This window comes from Caretta caretta, chromosome 4 (genome assembly GCF_965140235.1).
Source record: "Caretta caretta isolate rCarCar2 chromosome 4, rCarCar1.hap1, whole genome shotgun sequence".
Lineage (NCBI taxonomy): Eukaryota > Metazoa > Chordata > Testudines > Cheloniidae > Caretta > Caretta caretta.
The window spans coordinates 66,929,509-66,954,685 of record NC_134209.1 but is presented as its reverse complement, the minus strand read 5'-3'; the positions used below and the strand labels follow the sequence as shown (position 1 = coordinate 66,954,685).

The following is a 25,177-nucleotide window of genomic DNA, read 5'->3' as shown; positions in this document are numbered from 1 at the left end:
TATTCATTTTGATCTTATTATTCCTTTGTTTCAGTTTTCTATCTTCATCACATATTCTGTTTTAAAATAATGTGTACAGTATCTCAGTGCAGTCCATCCTGATGTTAAGGGAAGTGTATTGGAATGTTTTCAGCTACAAGTGCAGTGCCTTTGACAGTCTTTCAATTGTCAGTTTATTATGGTGGTTTGTTTTTTGTTGTGTTTACCTGGAGACAGAGTTCTTTGGCCTATGTCAGACAGGAGGTCAGACGCTAGATTATCATAATGGTCCCTTTGGCCCTGAAATCTATGAACCTCTATCTCCAAGTCCTATAGCAGGCAAAGAGATTGAATTCACTGTAGTGTAGGGCTAAACATTGGCCTGTACTGTCCCTTCCCATCTTAAAGCCTATGAGAGTGAGCGAAGTTGCTCTTAATTGATCCCTAGTCATGTCAGGGTAGCACTTTTGCACCTCCCCCCCAAATAAACTGTGGGCTCATCTCCCTAATTTGGGAAATATCCTAGATTCTAAGGCAGTGGTGGGCAACCTGCGGCCAGCGGGCTGCATGCGGCCCATTAGGGTAATCTGATTGCGGGCTGTGAGATGTTTTGCTGACGTTGGCCGTCCGTTGGCGTGGCCCCCCACAGCTCCCAGAGGTTGCGGTTCACTGTTCCCGGCCAATGGGAGCTGCAGGGACTTTTGTAATCGGCTCACTCCTGGGCATCTAGGGACCAGTTGGATGCTTCAGGCTGACATACTAACCTCCAGATATGAAGTAGGATGCATGGGTTGTGGAGTCCAACGCAACACCACATATGGAAATTGTGGCTTTTAAAAAATAAATGTTTGGCCCAGGATGTGCCAGGACCCCCCCCCCCCCTTTTCCTCCCCCCACCAGACCATCATGGAATTTTGGAGGTTTGAGGAATGTTCCTACAAAAGGTAGGAATGATGGGGAAAGACTCCCACTTAAGTTTGTAAAATAACTTTTTTTCAGGTCTGGGCTTTTATCAAAATAAAATGTTCTGATCGACCAGAAACAAACAAACAAAAAAAGCAAATTTCATTTTGTGGGAAATTTCCAGGTTGTTTTTTTTTTGTTCCACTGCCTTGAGAATTCAGAAGAGATGCTTTCCTGCTGCTCATGTGGGGAAAAGGTGCTTTTTATGCTCTTTCACCTCTCCCCACTTCTTGGATATCTACACAGTAATGGCATTTCGTCTTTAATACAGAAGCTGTTGACAGAATCAGTTCATGATCCACTGCAAGTTGGGAGATACATCTAAGTTCTCCCTTGAGAGCCATCCCCCCCCAATATTGAACTTATTGATTTAACAGACCTTTTAACAGGAATCACAGTCTATACAATGTAATATGTTGACATAATCTGGATCTTTTATTCTCTATGCTTAGATAATGTGGTAATATATGCTCTGGAAATTCCTAAGGTAGAAGTTTGATTAATTTTACTTCACTCTGAGCCAAATCCTGTACCCTGTGAAAGTCCAAGTAATGAAGAAAATGAGGTTTCTGCAGCAGATGGAGGGAGAAAGGAATCTCCCTCTCTTACCCTGCAGTGAACCACCAGCAGAGCTATTCTGCAGTCTTGCAGCTGGTGGAGCTTTGTGGTAGTTGTTCCCCTGTGCAAGGGAAGGGGAAATGTAGCTGATTGTTCCTCATATTTACAGAACTGTCAGCCTCTTTACATTGTGTAAATGGAGAATACGGAGCACTGCTCTCTGCACCCTGCATCCTTTCATAGTGGAAACATGTTGCTGTTGCTATCTTCCGACTGAGAATATGTACCAGAGGAGAGTAGGAAGGACAGGATTTGCTGTTTAAAAATGAAATTTCAGTATGGTCAAGGTCACTCTAATAAAGCAGTACTATAACTGAAATATGTAAAAATTGGCTTAACGGCAGGAAGTGGGGAGAAGTGAATTAACAGCAGAGAGAGAGAAGTTTTACACTTCTCAGTCTCAGGATTTTTTGTTTAACTGGCTATATATGGTCATAGTGTAATTTCAAAAGTAGCCAGAAGAGAAGACTGAGTCGTGAGATGAGACAGTACTAGGGTCGAAAAAAAGAATTACAATGACAAAGTGGTTTGACTAGATTATACTAATAGGTTGATAAGTGACTTGTGATCAGTGTAGAGAAATGGAAAATAATAAGATTAGGGGCCAGAAATAATTATCTTGATTACCAAATGCAATATGAGACTAGAGACCATGAAGAAAAAATGTATGGGTGATAGATGATTAAGATAAAAACCTACAAAACAAATCAAAACCATTTTTACATTTCATGTAAATTGAAAAAGGTAACTAGGAAACAGGGTATATTTACAGAAGCATGAACAATAAATTAGCAGACATTATTATTTTACTATTGAAATGCTACAACAGGGAACAACAAAAACGATTCATGGTTGTAAGAGAATTATTATAAAGTAAGAGAGGTAAGCCTTACTTGATTTTTGTTAATTTATTTGCATTGGGGGGGGAGGGGAAGGGGTGTGTCTTCGAAGAACATTTTAGAGATAGAGATGACATTTAGGTTTATTGGTATATCCTGGATTTAAGTGGGTAGGAATCTGCTTATATATTTTTCTCCTGGCCCATGTTCTGTTGTTGACTGTGTTCTGAAATCATCATGCTTGCTATTGGGTAAAAATGGTTTCCATATTATTTTTATATTTTAAAGAACTGAAATGATCTTTGTTATGCCTCCATCAAGTAAAGGTTGTATCAGATTTCTGTTATTGTCTTGTTCTTCTTTTCAGCCCGAAAGTCCAAAAAGTTGGGAAAATTGAAAGGGATGCATGAGGAACAGCAACAACAGCAACAGCCGCCACCCCAAAGCCCAGAGGAAGGGACTACATATATTGCTCCAGTAAAAGAGCCATCTGTAAACACAGCACTCGTTCCTCACCTGTCTGCTATTTCACCAGCACTTGCTCCTTCACCCACTATGGTCCTTGAAAGCATTGAGCCTGAAATAGTGTATGCAGGATATGATAATTCAAAACCAGATACAGCAGAGCACCTGCTTTCCACTTTAAACCGCCTTGCTGGCAAGCAGATGGTTCAGGTGGTGAAGTGGGCAAAGATACTTCCAGGTAGGAATGTATTTTATTGTATGTGTTTTCTTTTGAAAATAGGATTTGTGGCTTAATATGCCATTTGCCCAACAGGTCTAGGTAAAATTAATCTTCTTTCATACATTTTAAAGATAGATAATATGATATTTTTGCAGGGGAGGAGGTGATAAATATTGTATCGCATCATTAATGTAATGACTGTTTCTTGTGTTTCTGATTGCAAATTAAAACTTTAAAGTCTTGTTGGTATTAGTAATAACCACCTAAATAAAATAAATGTTGGGTTGCTAGAACTAAGTTCTGCTTGGGACTGTATTGTTTAAAATGTGCAGACTAAGAATAGGTTTCAGTGCTATAATTGTTTCATTGAATATTTTGGAGAAATATAAACTGTTAGGGAAAGGTGAGCTTTTTTTCCAGTTTGAGCTTAAGGTGCTTCATATTACATTGCACCTGAATGTTGATTGTAGTTTGTGATTAATCATTTTGTTTTTCAGGATTTAGAAACTTGCCTCTCGAGGACCAAATTACTCTAATCCAGTACTCATGGATGTGTCTATCATCATTTGCCTTGAGCTGGAGATCATACAAACATACAAACAGCCAATTCCTCTATTTTGCTCCAGACCTGGTCTTCAATGAGTAAGTATCTATTAATTGGCCTTTTCAAAGTAAGATGGATAGAGTTCAGATATTGTAATATTTTTAAATATATACAAGGATTATGAAAAATTCTGCTAATCCCAATTTGAAATTAGATACAGAAAGTTGAGCAAGTGAAAACTTTCAACAAAGCTATATTACCTCCTTCCAATTTTCTTTGTGTATGCAAGTGCATGTAGAAATGTTCCCAAAACAAGGATGTTATGTTGGCTTTGAAATATGACTGATATATAACCCAGATTAATAGAAAACAGTCTCTTTTGGTATCTACTATAGCTTGAAAGAATATCTAATTTCCAGGAAATGTGAATGTTTAAATTGCAAGTTTTTCTAAGCAGATTCAGATAATGGTTCTTTTGTTAACAGTATACAGCTGCTCAATGTGTTTTCATGACCATCATAATTGCCCTTCTTTGCAGTCATGAAAGAAGTCAAAATGTTTTTCTATAACGAAACATTCCTAGGTGTATGATGCAAAAAAAACCCAAAACCAAAAACAAAAAAACACTGAAGGAACTATTCCTTCCAAGCATGTGTATTCCTTCCTATTTTAACTTAATATTTTAGTGCTGTTTACTTGCTGAATTTGTGATGTAATTTGTGTTTGTTTATTCAGAATGGTAGGGTCAGGAAATAAAAATAACCAGTCAAATTGGGATAGCATCACATGCACATTCCAGAAGAGAGCTCTTTCTAAAAGTATGAAAGAGGAACAACCAATAGAACAGGAGGAGTGATGAGGGAAAAAAAAACAGGAAAAGAATGGACAAAAAATAGAAGCTTCCAACTCAGTTCACTAAACCATTCTGAACCATTTATCTTGGAGAGTGTGCTGCAAAATGTTATTGGTGTATTTCTGCATATGCCACTGTGCAGACAATTAACATTTTATGTACTTATTAATTATTGCTCTGTTTTGGGATCATCAGCCTGATCCAAAGCCCATTAAAGTCAATGAGAGTCTTTCCATTTACTTCAAAAGGCTTTGGACCCAGTCCCATAATGGTAAACGTTGTCAAAACAGGTTTGACTAAGGAGAAGGCGTTAGTCAATGAGAATGTGGTTAGAAATGTATTTTCAGCCTGTGTGCTGAAGAAATTGAATAGGGAATTCAAAACTTATATTAGTAGAAATGAATCCCACCTGCAAACAAAAATGTACTTGCAGTTTACAGTGGGAAGTAATAGTAAAATTAGCATCAAACTCTAGCAGTTGCTCAAAAGTATGGATTGGATGAATGGTTTATAAGGTGGATAGAAAGCTGGCTATATCATTGGGCTCAACAGGTAGTGATCAATGACTCGATATCTAGTTGGCAGCCGGTATTAAGCGGAGTGCCCCAGGGGGTCAGTCCTGGGGCCAGTTTTGTTCAACATCTTCATTAATTAACTGAATGATGGGACGGATTGCACACACAGCAAGTTCACGGATGACACTAAGCTGGGGGGAGAAGTAGATATGCTGGAGGGTAGGGATAGGGTCCCTAGTGACCTAGACAAATTGGAGGTTTGGGCCAAAAAGAAAACTGATGAGGTTCAACAAGGACAAGTGCAGAGTCCTGCACTTAGGATGGAAGAATCCATGCACTGCTACAGGCTGGGGACCGACTGGCTAAGTGGCAGTCCTTGCACAAGAAATGAAGAAATAATATAATACCCAGCTCTAATATAGCCCTTTTCATCAGTAGATCTCTAAGTGCTTTACAAAACTATCATTGTCCCCATTTTACAGAAGGGAAACTGAGGCACAGGGCAGTGAAGTGACTTTCCCAAGGTCACCGAGCCCTATCTCTGGGAATGGAATCCAGGTCTGTTGACTACCAAGATAGTGCTCTGTCCAGTAGGACACACAGCTAGGCGGGTCCTTATACGTTGACCTATCCTGCATTGGGGGGGGGAAACTTTGTTTTGATGAACAATTAATAACAAATAATTAAATGAATATAACTGAATAAAAAGGAGGTGGTGTCAATCCCAGAAAGTGTATAAGATGCATGAGTGAGTGAGGAACAAGGTATAGGATTATATACACACTAATGCATTTTTGTTTGATATAAGGTAAAATAACTAATATAATAAATTTATTGTTAGTTTTTAACAAATTGTTTTCTTTGACATTCAGCATATTATCTTTTCACTTTTTTCTTAAATACTGTGAGCAAAAGGAAGTTCTACATCTAAAAATGTTGGAAATGATGTGATATGGTGACTGTTTTCTGTGACTCATTTCTTATTACTCTGATGGCTGGCTTACAAGAAATGATTAGTCAATGAGAATCTCCGTTATTTATCTGTTAAGTACATCCTTTAATCATGAAAAATATATTCCACAAGCCCCTCCATGCCTATATTTGATTTGATTTCCATGTTAGGGTTACGCAGGACTAGAAATATTTGCCCACCTTCATCTGCCTCTGGTGTATGCCTGAATAAATGCACCATTTGTCTTTATGAATTATGCACATATTCCACCTCTTTGACTGTGCTTAGAGAACAAGATGTAAGCCGAGTGATAAAATGAAGATAAAATGCTTTTCAACTATGTCTCTTAATGTATTGTGGAAATTCCTAAAAACGTTAAAATTGGTATTAATTAAACCAATGCTATATATTTTGTTCATGTGTGTGCATATATACTACATGTACACTGCTTGAATGTGTATATTACACAGCACAGGGGTCACCATTAAAAGTGAATATTTATAGAACATTACTTCATCAGAATTATTTTCCACTGTAAATCTAGTGAAAGATTGTGCTATATGTGGTACAGCTTAGTGGTTACTATTGGTAAATGTTGACTTAAATGGAAATCATTGTATATGTAATATGTAGAGAGAATAAATGATGCGTGCGGTGCAGTATCAGTAGCATGCCTTTCAGCTGGCCATAGTACTTACGTGTAGTGAAGCTATTATGATGCATTTTCCCACCATAGACGAGAGGTCACATTTTCAAAAGCACCCAAGTGACTTAGGGGCTAGATCCACAAAGGGAGTCAGCCTGATGCTGCCGAGCTGCTTGGCACCCTAGCTCACGGTATGCCCCAGCAGCATTCTTGAAATATGCATTCCACCCCCTATCTCACCTGCAGGGCCCAATCTGGTAGCCATTCTGAGAGCACACCTACTCGGGGCAGGGGGGAACATCTCCAGGATACCCAGTAGCCCAATGGTTAGGGCACTCATCTGGGTTTTGGGAAGCTGTATTAAATGATTAAATATATTTTGGGCTAGAGAGGGAAAGTGAGAGCTTGACTCTATAGCTAAGTAGTCAGGGCACCAGGTGGGATGTGGGAGACCAAGTTCAATTCCTTACTCCAAATCAGGTCATTTGAAGCTGGGATTTGAAAACAGGTCTACCATATTCTAGGTGAATGCCCTGGCAGTTGGATAGAATGAGGTGGGAAAGTGGATCGATCTGTTTGTCTGTCTCTCTCAAGAAAGTGCTGGCCTGGCTTAGGCACCCAACTTGAGGAGAGGGTTCATGGCTGTGAATCCTGAATGGATAGGCACATAGTTCCCTTTGACAGATGGGTCTTAGGTTCTGCCTCTCTCCTCAGCATTTTTTACTGGCTGGCTTAGGCAACTCATTACTCAGCATGCTGACTTCTGAGAAACTCATTCTAGCTACCTAAGTTTCCTGAGATATTATATAGGGAGCCTTACTCAGGGCTGAGAATTCCAGTGAGCAGCAGGGTCCCTAAAAGTTAAGCCTTGTAACACAGAATATTGCAATTCCTAAATCACATTGTGGATTCGGCCATTAGGAGCCTAAGACTTTGATCCAGAGCCTCATAGGTACTTAGGTACCTAGCTCCCATGGGTTTTAATGGGAGTTAGATGCCTAACTATCTTTGAGGATCTGGACCTTGGATGTAGACTCATAAGTCATTTTAGCACTTTTGAAAATTTTACCCAAAGTCTCTGTTTCGTCCATCTGTAAAATGGGCATAATAATTTACATCACAGGAACATTGAGAGGCTTCATTAGAGTTGGGAAAATGCTCTGACACTCTTATAAAAGACATTATAGAAGTATAATGTAGCAGCATTGAAACAATACTGTATAAACACAATGTATTAGTAGCTATAACTAATAAAATACACTACACTTTTCCTTGCTCCTCTGATGCTTTTTTGGTTTTCAGCTGTACTGTAGGAAATAAAAAGAGTACTGTAAAAATCATGGGTATATAAAAGTTAATGGGCCAGATCTTAAAATTTTAATTCAGTTCTGTCTATTTACTAAATTCATTCAAGGATAATTTTGCCTGAGCAAAGACTTGAGGGTTTGTCCAATAAAAATACCTCTAGATGCCACAGAGGGACCAGGAGGTGTGCTCAGTTCACGAAAAAATTGAAAAGTTAAAGTGAAGTTGAAGAGAAGAAACTAAAAATATAATTTTCACTAATATTTATCAAAGATATCTGTCATTTCCAATTCCACCAATGGAACTCTGCTGTTAGTTCACATGTTCAGTCAGTTACAATAAGAAAGACTCATCAGAAGATAACTGAAGCTGCAGCATAATTAGTGTTGACATACATTTTTAAGGGTACAGTAAAACATTCTATTCCAGTTGGTATTTTAAATTGATGATAAAAAGAAATTATTAGCCAATTTATTGACATTTGAATGAAAAAATTATTTCTAGTGAGTAGTAATCCCTTTAGTCTTTGGCTTCAGACAATATATCACACTGTTAGCCATTGTTCTGAGTGGTTGTGAAATATTTTTGCATTATATAAATTTAACTCTTGTCCATATAAAAAACAATACATTCATTTCCATAAACAAAGCTCAGGCCTCAATCTAAAGCAGAACACTAAATTTCAATAAACTATAACTTAATTTTGTATAGCATCCTTTGTACTAAACGCTTTGTGGCTCCCACAATTGCAAAGTGAAGTAAGAGAGGAATTAGAAGCATTTTTCAGATGAGATTTGAAAATGGATAGTGAGCAGATGAAGTGGAGTGATGCAGAAAAGCTTGTTTCAGATTTCAGGAGCTGCCAAGGTAGCTCTTGAACTAACAGTGACAAGATTATGTGACTGAGCAGAGGATTTGGCAATACTAAGGAACTTCAGAATTTTTAAATTAAAAGCTAGTAAATAGGAATTTAACTGTAGCTATGATTTTATTTTAAATCTGAATTTTATTAATTTTACATATTTTCTTAGTAAACAGAACATACATTGTCTTTTTATTACGTCCCTAACATCCTCTCACAGAATACTCGTGGAACCTGAGACCATTAGGATTAGTGTTGCATAACATGCTGTAAGAATACAACTACCTCTGTGTGACCTTTAGATGTTGAAGCCTATAATTCTTCCTGGTATTCTGATTCCTATAGTAACAGTAAGGAGGATAAATGCAACTAAATAAGACGCATATTTAAGAGCGCCAGAGATGTTTTGACTATACATATTTGGGAGGACAAAAGATGATTCCTTAGATTTTGAATGTCTATCAAAGTGTTTAAACAATTACTATTCCATTCAGCATTTTGCATGGGGTTGAATATAACCCTGACAGTACTGATACTAGTCTAGATTTCAAGCTATTAATCCAATAGTGTCTAATTTTAGGACAATCTTGTAATCTTTTAAATCTAATAGTCATTAAGTCCCCTTTTCTTTCCTTTATTGTCTAGACACTTCTCGTTATCAGTTTGATAATATTCATACTTTGCTAATAAAAGGCTAAACCTGTGATCACTGATCTGTTAGAAAATCAGCAAGCATGTTTCTGTCCATATTTATGTGCTTGCATATATCTCCTGTCAAGAGAGGACTTGAGCTCATGAAATCTGAACGGTCGGTGCAATGAGAAGTGGGTGTGGACATGCACAGCTTTATCAGTGACATTGGTATACATGTTAATTCTTTACTTTCCTTAAAGATCAGTTCAGGCCACTTTCTGAGATGAAGTGAGCTGTAGCTCACGAAAGCTTATGCTCAAATAAATTTGTTAGTCTCTAAGGTGCCACAAGTACTCCTTTGCTTTCTGAGATAAGTGTATCAAAGCATTTAGTTTTGTATAGTGTACAAAAACCAGTGTCATTCTAATGGAGTACACAAAAAGGAAACCTGCAGATTTATATCTGATACTGCTATAAAAATGCAACAAGCAGCAGTTGCTCTGTAGGTTTTATTTCACTGGATGGTCTTCGAGAATAGTTATTGGTCAAGCAAAGCAAGGCCCTGCACTCAACTAGATGGCATTTCTGTGTTTGTCTTTGTTTGTCTGTAAATGCAGTAACTTTTGAATGCCACCGCCGATTGATTCCAAATTTCACAGAATGTTCTAGACATCAATGAGCAGAAAACCTTACTGATTTCAGGGGAAACTGGAAAAACCAGAAAGGGGAAAATGAGGGCACACATGGAGCCCTTGGCCTCTGGTTAGCAGAGCCAGCAGCTTCAACCAGGTCTGTAACTGCCTACAGATCAAAGAACTGGTGATGGCATCCACAAGCACTTTCCAGCATAATAGTTATCAGATGATTCCCCCAGATCATCTTTGTCCATTTACCCAGTAGAGTTTAAAATGTTGACACATTAAATGACTTCTTTCCTAGGCAGAAAGAAAAGAAATAGGAATGGTGGGGGGAGAGGGGTATGCACAGAGCCCCTGGCACGGCTTGAGTGAGGATTGAGGGGCTGCCATGGGGAGGAGGGAAAAGCAAGACCCTCTTTAAGGCAGCCCAAGGGTCTTCGTTCCGCTGCCTGCCCAGGCAAAACCTCCTTATCTTTGAGGCTGTTTGGAGTGAGGGGGAGAAAATTGTTTTTCTTCACTACTGAACAGGAGAGTGTAACCAGTACTTTTGCCACTTTGGGAGACTGTGTGTAGTTGTGTGATGGACATGTAAATGGATACAAAATGCTGTTTTACTGACTATATACCCTAGGGGAGCCAGTATGCATTGTGATGTTCAGGGGCACATTTCTATTATTATTGAATGTAGCACTGCAAAAGTAAAAGTTTGGATAAGAAGAAAATATTTGTGTAATTTTATTTTTAATGTGGAACCTTTACCATAGTAGAATATAAACTGAAGGGAAGATTAGTGCTTTCATGTCTTCTACTTCGATTCCCATTAACTGCATACTTAATTGTTACTTATGTCAGACATTTGATTTTATTAGTCATATGTATGCTTTTATTATCACAAATTTTTAGGTTTAAATAATTGGATTATTTTAATTATTTTAATGTGAATCCTAATGTGAGTTTTATCAGATTTAATATGCTTTAAAAATGGAAAGTGATGTGATGTTACATATAAATTGATGTGATCCTTAGCAGTTCTTAGCACTGTAGAACAAATATCTTTACCTTCTCCAGGGGGAAACTTAATGTATTATTAATATGGTGGTATAACCGTACTACATTGAAGACAGATTCATTTAAAATCAGGGGAATGTATTTTTTTTCCTATAGTCCATGGCTGATCGTGGCTTAAAGTCACAGCCCATGCTGGATGGGTATGAAGGGGCTATGCTGCAACAAAGCCCAGGAATTTTAGCTGGCTGTTCCAGAAGACTTCCTGGGAGAGCACCTTCCATATGGAACTCCACTATTTTGGAAGAGGGTACAGCATTCCTTTCCACTCACAGCTGGCTAGCAAGGGTGGTCCCTTTTGGGGAGACTGGTGCTGCTGGCAATGCTAGCCATGTGTAAAGTCTGGACACCCCAGTCCCACTCTGGCTGGCCCTTCCACTGCACCAGCAGTTCCTGACAGTGGGCTGTGCTTCCCCTCCTTTTCATAAAAACAGAAGCCTGAACGTGAAGGGGTCGGTCCTGGGGCCGGTTTTGTTCAATATCTTCATAAATGATCTGGAGGATGGTGTAGATTGCACTCTCAGCAAATTTGCGGATGATACTAAACTGGGAGGAGTGGTAGATACGCTGGAGGGGAGGGATAGGATACAGAAGGACCTAGACAAATTGGAGGATTGGGCCAAAAGAAATCTGATGAGGTTCAATAAGGATAAGTGCAGGGTCCTGCACTTAGGACGAAAGAATCCAATGCACCGCTACAGACTAGGGGCCGAATGGCTAGGCAGCAGTTCTGCGGAAAAGGACCTAGGGGTGACAGTGGACGAGAAGCTGGATATGAGTCAGCAGTGTGCCCTTGTTGCCAAGAAGGCCAATGGCATTTTGGGATGTATAAGTAGGGGCATAGCGAGCAGATCGAGGGACGTGATTGTTCCCCTCTATTCGACATTGGTGAGACCTCATCTGGAGTACTGTGTCCAGTTTTGGGCCCCACACTACAAGGAGGATGTGGATAAATTGGAGAGAGTCCAGCGAAGGGCAACAAAAATGATTAGGGGTCTAGAACACATGACTTATGAGGAGAGGCTGAGGGAGCTGGGATTGTTTAGCCTGCAGAAGAGAAGAATGAGGGGGGATTTGATAGCTGCTTTCAACTACCTGAAAGGGGGTTCCAAAGAGGATGGCTCTAGACTGTTCTCAATGGTAGCAGATGACAGAACGAGGAGTAATGGTCTCAAGCTGCAGTGGGGGAGTTTTAGATTGGATATTAGGAAAAACTTTTTCACTAGGAGGGTGGTGAAACACTGGAATGCGTTACCTAGGGAGGTGGTAGAATCTCCTTCCTTAGAGGTTTTTAAGGTCAGGCTTGACAAAGCCCTGGCTGGGATGATTTAACTGGGAATTGGTCCTGCTTCGAGCAGGGGGTTGGACTAGATGACCTTCTGGGGTCCCTTCCAACCCTGATATTCTATGATTCTATTGTAAAAGTCATTATTTTAAAGCACTTATCTTCATTTTGCCCAAGCAATGTCCATTTCCATTAAAATAGTAGCAGAAAAGGCAACTGGCAGTCAGCAGCTGGAATTAACAAGCATTCTAACTCTTCAGCAGCTGCCTGCTACTCCTTTTTTATTTGCATAGAAACAGACATTTGATTGGTGAACACAATCCCATGCGCAAGTGGTTCAGAATAATAACTAGTTTAAGAATTTTACCTTCTTTTGAGCCAAGCAAGATGTTGCTGATCTTATGTCTATTTCCTTGAAAACTAGAGGAGGAACAGCAGCCAGCAATTCATTTGGTAATTTCTGTTACAGGGTTAGGAGCTGAAATTCTTGTTTTCCAAAGAACTATAGGCTGCTGCCAGTTTCTCCGATAGGCATGTGGTTTCAGGGAGGGCACTTAACTGAGACCTTAAGGTAGCTGTGATTCGCTGTGAATGTGTGTTCTTGGGGCTCATTCTCCAGGTTTGTCAGAAGGGCTTGCTCGGGAGAGAACCCTAATTTTTAGAATTCACTCACTTAACTTCAAGTACAATGCCAAGCCTATTCATTTAGCTTAGAGGGCTTGTTGTTGTTTACTTTATTCACACAATCTGGGTATGAATTTATTCCTGGTAATAACAGTGTAATGGGCCAGATTTTTAAAAGCACACTTGCACTTTTGCATATATGAAGTTCAGGCACACCTAAAATTGGCTGTGCACTTTTCCCTGCACACCTTGGAAAATCTGGCCTTGTATTTAATAAGACCTTTGTGGGCTACTGGTTCAATTTATGTTTACATTTTTTGTAAATAGCACCTTGTTATCATTATAAGCACTGCATAGATTACCAAAGTTGTTATTTTAGAGTACTAGGAGAAAAGCATATATTACACTAATATGTTGCTTATACACATATACAAACAGAGTGTTTTGTAGATAAATAAGATATTGTCCCTGACCCAAAATGTTTAAATTTAGTTATAACACTACCAGAGATAGCAGCATACAGTGTGTAGGGGGAGGTGGTAGGACACAGCTTACACTAATAAGATCATGTATTTACTTAGGTTTGTACATACACATGTTGGTTCCTTTGCTTGTGTTAAATATTTTCTTTGTTTATAAACAAAAGTTCTGACTGGTGACAGCTTCTTCCGAATATTTACATTTAAGTGGCCAAACCAATAATTTTACAGTAAAGGGACTGGGGTGGAAAAGGAAAATAAAGTAATAGGTACCTGCTTGCATCAGCATCATTTCTAAGAAAGAAAAAACTGGAACTCATTCATGCAAGAGAATGAAACACATATGCAGGGATTTTAAAGCTGCAATTTTAATAACTTAAAGTTAAAAAGCGGGGGAGGGGGTGGAGGGACTAACTCCTATAAAATACCAGGTAGCTTCTTGGACCCAAGACAATGTAAAATGGCCTCCATGCCAAATAACCTATATTCAGGGTTGGGCCTTGCAGCCCAACCCCTACCATTGAACCCACCTCTGAATTCTCTCATTTGACTGCTTCTTCAGTTCCTTCTCACTGCTGCATGGTCCGGGTCCGAAACTTTAGTGTCCTCAGCTCTGCTGCTGTTCTGAAAAACAGCATTAATTCAGCTGTAAATAGTTCATAGCTTTATTCTGCTATCAGCTCTCAAACTTCCCTCCGCCTATAGGGGTAGAAGCTCATTCCACAAGAGCTCTTGCAACAATCATAGCACCTCTTCAGGACATACCCCTCCGAGACATTATGCCCTGGTGCAGGACTTGGCTGCTGATGCCTTTTTTGGGATAGCAGTTCTCTGCTCAACTCTACCATCCTCATTCCTTCCTCCTATTTAAGTGCTTCTTGTCAGTTGCCCACAGTGGAATACAGCAGGGACCGTCCCTCGAAAAAGAAGAGGAGGTTACTTACCTGTAACTGGAGGTTCTTTGAGATTTGTGGTCCCTATCTGTATTCTACTTCCCACCCTCTTTCCCTGCTGGTTCAGATCTTATCTTATGAGAAGGAACTGAAGAGGCCATCAGTCCACTCTGCCCTTTATCGCCCTGGTAGGAGGCACGAGGTGAGCCAGAGTGCTTGCCTGGACCAACAGACACTACTTTCAAATTCTCTGACTCCGGGTGCCTGGTGTGCATGTGTAACCCACGGTGGAATTCCAAATGTTGACCAAATACTTTTTTTTCAATACTTTTAGAGTAGAGCAGAGGTAGGCAACCTATGGCACGTGTGCCAAAAGCGGCGCGCAAACTGATTTTCAGTGGCACTCACACTGCCTGGGTCCTGGCCACTGGTCTGGGGGGCTCTGCGTTTTAATTTAATTTTAAATGAAGCTTCTTAAACATTTTAAAAACCTTACTTACTTTACATGCAACAATAGTTTAGTTATATATTATAGACTTATCGAAAGAGACCTTCTAAAAACTTTAAAATGTATTACTGGCACGTGAAACCTTAAATTAGAGTGAATAGATGAAGACTCGGCACACCACTTCTGAAAGGTTGCCGACCCCTGGACTAGAGGATCTGCCTTTATTGTTTAGTTTCTGCTTTGGATAGAAATTCCATATTTGAATAATACGAATATGGCAGTAGGAATGTACTACTGTCCTCCTGACCGGGGTGGTGATGGGGATTGTAAAATGCTCTGGGAGATTAGGGAAGCTATAAAAGTAGAAAACTCAATAGTGGGGATTTCAACTATCCCCATATTGATTGGGTGCATCAGGATGCAGAGATAAAGGATGCAGAGATAAAGTTTCTATAAACCATAAATGACTGCTTCTTGGAGCAGCTCGTGCTGGAACCTAGAAAAGGAGAGGCAATTCTTGATTTGGTCCTAAGTGGAGCACAGGATCTGGTCCAAGAGGTGAATATAGCTGAACCTCTTGGTTATAGTGATCAGAATGTAATTAAATTTAACATCCTTGTGGGAGCTGAGGGGAAAGTAATAAAGAAGCCCACCACAGTAGCATTTAACTTCAGAACTACCCAAAATTACTGCTGGGGGAATTCCATAGCAAAAGATTAAAAATTTTACGCAAAGTATTTTAAAATTCTGCGCATTTTATTTGTCAAAATAACATAATATAATCATGCCAGTTTCAGTTATTTTAGTAATTTATTTCAAAACACCCATCAACAAGTATGTCTGTAACAATACAGACAACAAAAAAGATTCAGGAAATGTTTTGACAAATAGATTCTTTACTAGGCATATTAATACAGAATTTTTGAGTAACATTTCTGTGTTGTAGTTTAAATGAATTATATTTCCCACACCCTCAGAAGCAGTGCAAAGGCTGGGAGGAATCAGGGGTATGGAGGAGCTGAGGGAGAGGGAAATAATTGCTGGGAAGGAGGTAAGGAGTGAACCTGGAGGGTTTTGGGGTATGGGTGGGAGAGTATGAAACAGGGTTTTTTTGGCAGAGTGCAGGATTGTCCTGGCTGACCACTACCCTCTCCCATTCAGTCAGGCACATCTGTCCCTGTCCCGCTGTGTCCCTGCACCCCCACACCCCATTCAGCCAGACATATCTGCACATGTCCCCATATGGCCCTGCAACCCCACTCCCATTCAGCCACTTGCTCAATGTTGTCACCCCAATAACTCCTATGCTCCCATGACTAGACCTTCTGAACCCCAGAGTGTGTGATTCCCCCCCCCCAGCAACCCTGTGTGCCCTGCTCTGTCCATCACCCCTATATCCTTTGCCTTCTCACCTGGCCCCATGGACAGGGCTCTGTGAGGAAGGCAGCTTCTACCTCCTTCTCCACGACTGGCTGCTCCGGCCCTAGCGCCAACTGCCCTCTTTTCTGGTGCCACATCAGCCCCTGGTAGGTGAAAGGTGTAAATGCAATGTTACCCCTCTCATGGCTTCCCTTCGCCTTCCTGTCAGAATCAATTATTCTACGGGGAGGGATCTGTGAGGGACATTAATTCTGCGTTTGTGCAATAACACAGAATTCCCCCAGGAGTAAAAAATGAGGAAGCTAGTTAAACAGAAATTAAAAGGTGCAGTCACAAAAGTGAGAAAGCCTGCAAGCTGCATGGAAACTTTTAAAAAACAGCATAATAGAGACTCACATTAAATGTATGCCCCAAATTAAAAAACATAGTAAGAGGACCAAAAAAGTGCCACCATGGCTAAACAACCAAGTAAAAGAAGCACTTAGCGACAAAAAGGCATCCTTTAAAAACTGTACCCAGTACCTGTCCCAGATCTGAAGAATTGCTCCGGCTATCTCGAGAGCTTATCTCTCTCACCAACAGAAATTGGTCCAATAAAATATATTATCTTACCCACATTGTTTCTCTATTTGGCAACTAGTTTTTTGTGCAACATTATCCTCAGCTTATCTACGTTACATCATCTGCAAGTAATTCCTGGAAGTAAACTAAATAAGTCTGTATCTGCGCACAGTGTGGATAGGAGACTAGATGAATAATAACAATCATGAATAATCGAGATCGCAACTAGTAAATGCCTCTCCTTTAAGCAAACATACATCAATAAAAGAAAAACACCAATGACAGAACCAGAAAGAATATGTAAAAAAAACCAAAACCAACAACCCCAAAACAAAAAACAACTGTAACAATATGTATGCTTAGAATCCGATCATTTTTATGCTAATAAAGGTACAAACTGTTTCAATACACTCTTTGGTGTTGACTAGGCCAAACAGGCAAATGTCTGACAGACACATGGGATGGGTTTAAATGAGTATTAATTACACCTTGGGGAGGAGCACTACGCTGCCCTTTTCATGCTTTCAAATACTAAGCATTTAATTGGTTCCAACGCAGATCACAGGACTTTAACCACAAACCAAACAATAACTCAGAAGAGAGTCTACCCTAGACTCAGTTCTGTTGTAACACCCCCCGCCCTGCCAAAGGACACACCAGGGGGATGGAGTGTCAGAGGCTGGGAGCTGGGACGTAGTATCATAAGCCTCACAGCTTCTAATCTTCAACTAAGGGAACGGAGGGTGGAGCAGCTAACTGGAGAGTAAAGGTACATCTACCCTGCAAAGACAAACCCATGACACCAAATCTCAGAGCCCAGGTCAATTGACTTGGGCTTGCAGGACTTGTGCTGTGAGGCTAAAAATAGCAGTGTAGATATCTGGACTGGAGCCTGGGCTCCAAAACCCTTCCTCCTTACCAGGTTTGAGGCTGCAGCCTGAGCAGGAACATCTACACTGCTATTTGTAGCCCTGTGAGCGCAAGTCAATTGACCCAGGCTCTGAGACTTGGTGTTGCAGTGTAGACATACCCTAAGAGGCTTTTGAAAAGTCTGGTCAACTTTAAATAGGTAGTGGGGGGGTACTTGGAAGCCAATCAGCTGGCCCTTTCCCCTCTTAGCCAGCCAACGACTAAGTAGAGAACCAAAGGGAGATAAGGAATACAGGGGAGTAGCGCCCCCCCACCCCCCATTCCTGGCACTCATGAGTTTTGGACGTCTTTCATTTCCTGCTGTCCAGTCAAAAGGTCCGCCCCTGTTAAAGGAGGTGGGAGGGTAGAGGAATAAGAAACCAGAGACAGCATTGAGCACAAGATGTTTCATTCACTCATACATAATGATGTGACTTGTGATATTAGATGTAAAGTCTGGGGTGTTACAGCATGGTCCATTTCTTGTGTATAAGCAAATCAAGCTAAAATTGGGAAGGATCCTGCATCGATTCTAATCTATAATTTATGTGTATGTGGATCAGTATATTTATCTGACTTCATGGCACCTGTAGGCGAATTTCAAGTTTCTCGGTAGCCCAAGGCAGTTAGTAGTTGGTTTATGTCCTGAAGTATGAGGAATTACTTTCCTTACAAAACTTTTATCTTAGTAAATGTTAATTATTACTTAATAATGAGTTAATGATTCATACAAATTTGTTTTTTAAAAAAATCCTACTAAGCTCTTGGCCTCAGAGGTGTCTTATGGCTCATTAATATGCATTGTGTAAAAATGTATTTCATTTTGTAATTTTTAAATGTTACCTTTTACTATCATTATCCCTTTTTTGTGTGTATTAGGAGAGTGGATAAATAGGAGAACTCGGTCCCTTTTCAATACTGTTAATTCAGTTTTGGGCAATTTCAGATTAGGGGTGAGTGAATTCCAAAGCTGGGCCTTGGCTGACTGACTGCAGCAGTATAGCACAGGGACAGGTAGCCTATCAGGTAGGAAGGTCCTGGCCATTGAGTGATTTATAGGTTAAAGCCAGCACCTTAAACTCAACACAGAAACCAACAGTATAATATCCAGTCCTCTCACCTTAATCTGCACACCAGATCTAAAGTGTGACCAGATGCATGGGTTGAGCATTCAGCACCAGGGATAATCTCATGGTTGTGATGGTGGTCATGAAATCCTGAGTCCTTCCTCTTTTACCTGTGGCGTTACAGTTAATTTAGAACCCAGGTATGTATATGAGTAGATAGAAATAATTTTATCTGTGGTTCTAGAAGTTTCCCTAACCTTACATGCACTGAATTTCATTAGCTATAGTTCTGACCAGTCACTGAGCTTTGTTAGTTTCTCCTGCTGGTTCGCCAGATGCTTCTCTAGTTTTGTCTAATCTAAATAATATTGTCAGCTATATAACTGAGAGAGAATAAAATTCCCAAGTAGCATTAGTAGCCAGGAATGCTTTTTTCATCATCATTTGGCAGAGAGATTTTTAACTCTTCCTTCTGGAAGCTGACTTCACAATTTTTACCCATGTTGTCATCACCTGCACATTGCATTTCTTGCAGTGAGTTTTTCTTGGGGCTCCACTTAGGAACTTGAGTTAGCACTGAATATGCAGTAATGCTCACTTTGCTGTTTGGCATTTAGTTACTTCAGCTACAGTGGTTTCCTGTTCATTTTGAATTGCAATTCAAGGTATAGATTTTGAACTACAAATCCCTATGTATTTTTGGTTTTGGCTACCTTAGGGACTCCCTCAGTCTTTTTGCCTTATCACAACAATGGAGATTGATTTGGGCAAAAACAGCCCCTAGATGTGGACAGAATGGGATGGTAGGACATATTACTTTCCTACTAGTCCAACAGAAACAGTTGGTTAGGCCCTAGGGCTCTATTTACCCAGCTTTTTGCCTAATGATATGGGTTTGGGGGTGAGGGATTTGAGTTCCGGACTGGATTTTCAAATTGCATTGTATTATTTTAGAATTAAATTATCTGTGATTTTATATTTTGCACAGGCACATTTAATAGTGAAAAATAAATGAAATGTTCCCTTTAGATACACATGCAGATCTTCCACTGACTTCACCCAGAGGTTGCACCCATGTATGTGAAGGCAGAACTGGGCCCATTTTTTCCTATTCTATGCAAATTTCTGCTTTGTCTTATGGAGTTTCTGGGTGGGCAGGTAGCATAAGGACCATTTTTCCTCATTTCTCCCTTTGCCCATTGCTCCTCTGCAGAAGCTTGATACAGAGCTTTCTTGACTTGATGCACAAACTATGTCACCTCACAGCCCCAAAGAGTTATGGATTGCTCTGTGGCATCGGGGAATAGAATGGGCATCCTTAAATTCCTAATTGCGTTTGGTGACTTAATAATATTAACTTAGTATTTACAGCATTTGTTAAGTATTGCTTTTAAAATTATAGGAAACTATAGGAAATATTGCCTATCTAAGGGAAAACAGAAAAGTTTTAAAGAGTGATTGCTATAGGCGCTGAGATACTTGATGTGCATCCTAGTGCAGCAATAGTATAACAGTCGCCAGACAGCCAGGTGGAATAGCTCAGAGAATCAAGATTCAGCCATTACTGCAATACTAAAAGAGGAAATGTTAGAACGTAGACCCATTTTGCCATAGTTTTAAAAATGTCTATTTATTTTAATTTAATATTCTGTGCCTTGATCCTGCACATCCTTACTTGTGTGTAGAGCTTACTCACATGAATAGTCCAATTCAAGTCATAGGGATTGCTGTATGAATAAATTATACTCAATCAGAGTAAATGTTGCAGTCTTAGATTGTAAGCTCTTTGGGGCAGTGACTATGTCTTTTTCCATATTCTGTACTTTCGATACTTAATAAATAGTAACAGTTGATCTTGTTTGCTTTTCTAGTGAGAAAGTCTAAGAATATTCTAATCAGTGTTCAATGTTGGAAATGTTTCCTTTTGATTTTCCTGTTCCTTTTCATATCCTTAGTCCATGATGGATCATGGCAAATTAAAAATAACATGGCATGCTACTTGTAACTAAGCTAGAAGAGGGTGGAAAAGAGGAGAGAATGTAGAGTACACCTAATAATGGGGAGAACATTTTCTTAGCATTCAGAAGAAGAAAAAAATCTGCTAAGGAAACAGAGAAAACACCAGGAAGCTTTAATAAGTCTTTGTTTGCATACACTGTGATTCTTCTCTTTCACCAACCAGTTTGTATGTGTCATAAATATAAAGGGAAGAGTAACCACCTTTCTGTATACAGAACTATAAAATCCCTCCTGGCCAGAGGCAAAACCCTTTCACCTGTAAAGGGTTAAGAAGCTAAGATAATCTCGCTGGCACGTGACCAAAATGACCAAAGAGGAGACAAGATACTTTCAAAGCTGGAGGTGGGGACAAAGGGTCTCTCTGTCTGTGGGATGCTTTTGCCAGGAACAGATCAGGAATGCTCTTCATAACTCCTCAGAACTTCTGTTAAGTTAGTAAGTAATCTAGCTAGAAATGCATTAGATTTCCTTTTGTTAAATGGCTGGTAAAATAGGTTGTGCTGAATGGAATGTATATTCCTGTTTTTGTGTCTTTTTGTAACTTAAGGTTTTGCCTAGAGGAATTCTCTATGTTTTGAATCTGATTACCCTGTAAGGTATTTACCATCCTGATTTTACAGAGGTGATTCTTTTACTTTTTCTGATATTAAAATTCTTCTTTTAAGAACCTGATTGCTTTTTCATTGTTCTTAAGAGCCAAGGGTTTGGGTCTGTGTTCACCTATGCAAATTGGTGAGGATTTTTATCAAGCCTTCCCCAGGAAAGGGGGTGTAGGGCTTGGGGGGATATTTTGGGAGGAAGACATCTCCGAGTGGGCTCTTTCCCGGTTCTTTGTTTAACACGCTGGTGGTGGTGGCAGCATAGGGTTCAAGGACAAGGCAAAGTTTGTACCTTGAGGAAGTTTTTAATCTAAGCTGGTAAGATTAAGTTTAGGGGGTCTTTCCTCTGTACCCTAGAGTTCAGAGTGGGGAAGGAACCTTGACAGTATGTTTGAAAAGTCATTTTCTTTGGTTCAAATAATTAGTTGAACTTAATCCAGTTGCTGTATTATGTGAATAAATATTTTGAATAAGTAGAGAAAAGTGTTGCTGATCAATAAAAAATGGCTAGTGATCATTGAACAATTATAGTGCTCTATTATACACCTGTCAGGGTTCCTTCGCCACTCTGAACTCCAGGGTACAGATATGGGGACTCGCATGAAAGACCCCCTAAGCTTATTCTTACCAGCTTAGGTTAAAAGCTTCCCCAAGGTACAAACTTTGCCTTGTCCTTGAACAGTATGCTGCCACCACCAAGCGTTTTAAACAAAGAACAGGGAAAGAGACCACTTGGAGACGTCTCCCCCAAAATATCCCCCCAAGCCCTAAATGCCCCCTTTCCTGGGGAGGCTTGAGAATAATATCCTGACCGATTGGTTACAAAATCATCAAAGACCCAAACCCCTGGATCTTGGAACAATGGAAAAATCAGTCAGGTTCTTAAAAGAAAGGTTTTATTTAAAAAAAAAAAAAAAAAAAAAAGTAAAAATCATCTCTGTAAAATCAGGATGGAAAATACTTTGCAGGGTATTCAGATTCAAAACGCACAGGATCCCCCTCTGGGCAAAACCCTAAAGTTACAGAAAACAGGAATAAACCTCCCTCTTAACACAGGGAAAATTCACATAAAACAAAAGATAAACTAATCCGCCTTGCCTGGCTTACCTATACTGGTTGCAATATTGGAGACTTGGATTAGGATGGGTTGGAGAAGATGGATTTCTGTCTGGCGTCTCTCAGTCCCAAGAGAGAACAACCACGTAAACAAAGAGCACAAAACAAAAGCCTCCCCCCCCCAGCCCCAAGATTTGAAAGTATCTTGTCCCCTTATTGGTCCTTTGGGTCAGGTGCCAGCCAGGTTAGCTAAGCTTCTTAACCCTTTACAGGTAACAGGATGTTGCCTCTGGCCAGGAGGGATTTTATAGCACTGTATACAGAAAGGTGGTTACCCTTCCCTTTATATTTATGACAACACCCATATTATATCCTAATTTTACAAGTGAGGCAAACAATCCAGGTCCTCATGGCTGTTTACTTTTACCCTTTTTGTCTTGCAATAGTATCTTAAACACAGCAAAGTTCTAATTAGCGCTGTCTTAAATTTTAATACAGGATAGTTTAGTCTGAGATTGCCTAAGAAAAGAGCTACTTGGAGATATGAAGAGAAAGTAGAATTTGTTTGTTTTAAACTATGACTAAGAAATTTTTATCTCTAATATGGTGTGGTATGCTGACATATTGTTATGTAACTTCTCTTAAAATAGAAAAGAAAATTGGTTAATAAGAGGTTCGTTTGTATAAACTTCCTCATTTCAGATCGTCTCATGGGATTACAAAAAGGCATTTTCTTCTTTATAAAGGCATCATAAATATATATGCTTTGTCAGCCATTGGTATTCTAATATAACAGAACTGCAACAGTTTGACTAAATACCTAAAAGTTCATTGTTCACTTTAAAAATGGTTTCCTTTAGGCAGTTCAATGAACTATACTAAGCTCTAACATAAACTTCAATAACTAGAAAATAATTTATCAGATTCACTTTTATTGTAGCACACATTTATCTTTGTAGCTTGACCTTCTATGTTGCCAGGAAAATAGTTAGAACAGCTTTGGAAACTGAAGTTATTTGGGGTGGACGAATGCTAAAGCTAGCAACACAGAAATCCAGAATAGCTGATGCACTATTATTTAGTCCTGATATCCTCTTTAATACCCAGATGTCTGTCCACAGCATTAAGCTGCTAACTCCTTCGTGGTATATATCAGTGATTTGAAGGAGATAACATGCGGTCATGAATTTCATTTTAATTTTATAAGCCATTTGCCTCATTTCTCATTCCTTTCCTAAAACTGTTGGTTGTATTTTTACAATACAGCACCATCCAAAATGATGTTGTCTAAGTCAAGACATCTACCTGTATGCTGAAAGAATCTCTCGACTGCCCCTCATTTTTGTGTAAAACTGACCATATACTTTATCCTTCCTCTTGTTACCGTATTTCTTCCCCTCACTACACACTCATACTTAGCCAATTCCCTGAGCAGAGTTGTGTAACTGATTCAAAACATTACACAACATGGGCTCAGATATCACAGCCAATACATCTCCTTTGGAACACCGTCATGTCAATGTTGCCTTCAGCCAGGAAAAAATTGAAAGGACACTGACAACCTAATTTTGTATTTATTTTTTTTTACTAGTGTGTTATTACGAATATCTTCAAAATTTAAATCTCAAATTTGTTTTCAAATTATATTTCTCTCTATTTCTGTAGCTTTTCCCCACTAGTATAGTATTACCCCAGCTTACCCTATAGTAAGCCCAGTTAACGAAAATTCCTGGTTCAGTGAAATCGACTTATGTGCCTAGGTCGTGATGGGCCTCTTAGCTTAAAAGGACTCTGTTCTGGGTCCTCCAAGGCCAGAACGCAGTGATCAGGATTTGGAAAGGTCAGCTGGTTTTAAAGTGGTTGCATTCTGTTTTCTCTCATTCCTGGAGCACATAGAAGAGGTTGCCACTCACAATAAGATGGAGCACATACAGTCTCTGTAGGCCATAAATCTGTTGCTAAACAAGAACGAGGGGCAGGCTTTATTGTAGAACTCTGTTGGCTGCATTTCACTGGAAGGTTGCACTTTGGCTTCCCTGATGCATGGGTTGCCATTCTGGATTTTCTTATGCATTTGCATTCTCACATGCTGCTGTTCTGTTTTTCCTTTGCAGGGAGAGGATGCGTCAGTCTGCAATGTTTGAACTGTGCCAGGGGATGCACCAGATCAGCCTACAGTTTGTTCGCTTGCAGATTAGTTTTGAAGAATATACCATAATGAAAGTTTTGCTGCTGTTAAGCACAGGTAGGTTAGCTCCTATTGTTACCTGGCACACTTGCTAATTGTTAGAGGGCATATTGATTTAGCACCTGTAATTCATAAAATGATACAAGGCATTTAACTACAGGAGTAACGAAAGAGGAAGCAAATTTTGTCCTGGAGGTTCATATGTTTGCAAGAGAAGGGGTGGAAAGCAAGGAAAAAACGGTTACTCACCTTTGTAACTGTTGTTCTTTGAAATGTGTTGCTCATATCCATTCCAATTACGTGTGCGTGTGCTGCGTGCACGGCCGTTGGAAAGATTTTCCCCTAGCAGCATCCGTCGGGTCGGCTGTGGAGCCCCCTAGAGTGGTGCCTGCATGGCGCTCAATATATGACCCAACTGACCTAGCGCCCCCTCAGTTCCTTCTTACCGCCCGTGATAGTCGTTGGAACTATGGCGTCTTGCTCTGCAAGGTCTTCACATTTTCCCTAGCTTTGTTAGATAGTTCTTTGTTTGTTTTTTTGTTGGTAGTTCTTGTTTTTGTTTTAATTAGTGG

The 25,177-nt window shown here is 39.8% G+C and overlaps 1 protein-coding gene across 6 annotated transcripts in view; it reads left to right on the top strand.

Moving 5' to 3' along the window:
• The window catches only part of NR3C2 (nuclear receptor subfamily 3 group C member 2), a 276,432-nt gene that overhangs the window by 233,133 nt on the left and 18,122 nt on the right, over positions 1 to 25,177 (top strand). For all 6 annotated transcript variants that reach the window (XM_048846913.2, XM_048846911.2, XM_048846908.2 and 3 more), the window contains 3 exons: positions 2,767 to 3,102; positions 3,582 to 3,726; positions 24,532 to 24,662. In XM_048846913.2, the coding sequence (XP_048702870.2) occupies positions 2,767 to 3,102; positions 3,582 to 3,726; positions 24,532 to 24,662 (612 nt within the window). The remainder of the gene's footprint in view (positions 1 to 2,766; positions 3,103 to 3,581; positions 3,727 to 24,531; positions 24,663 to 25,177) is intronic.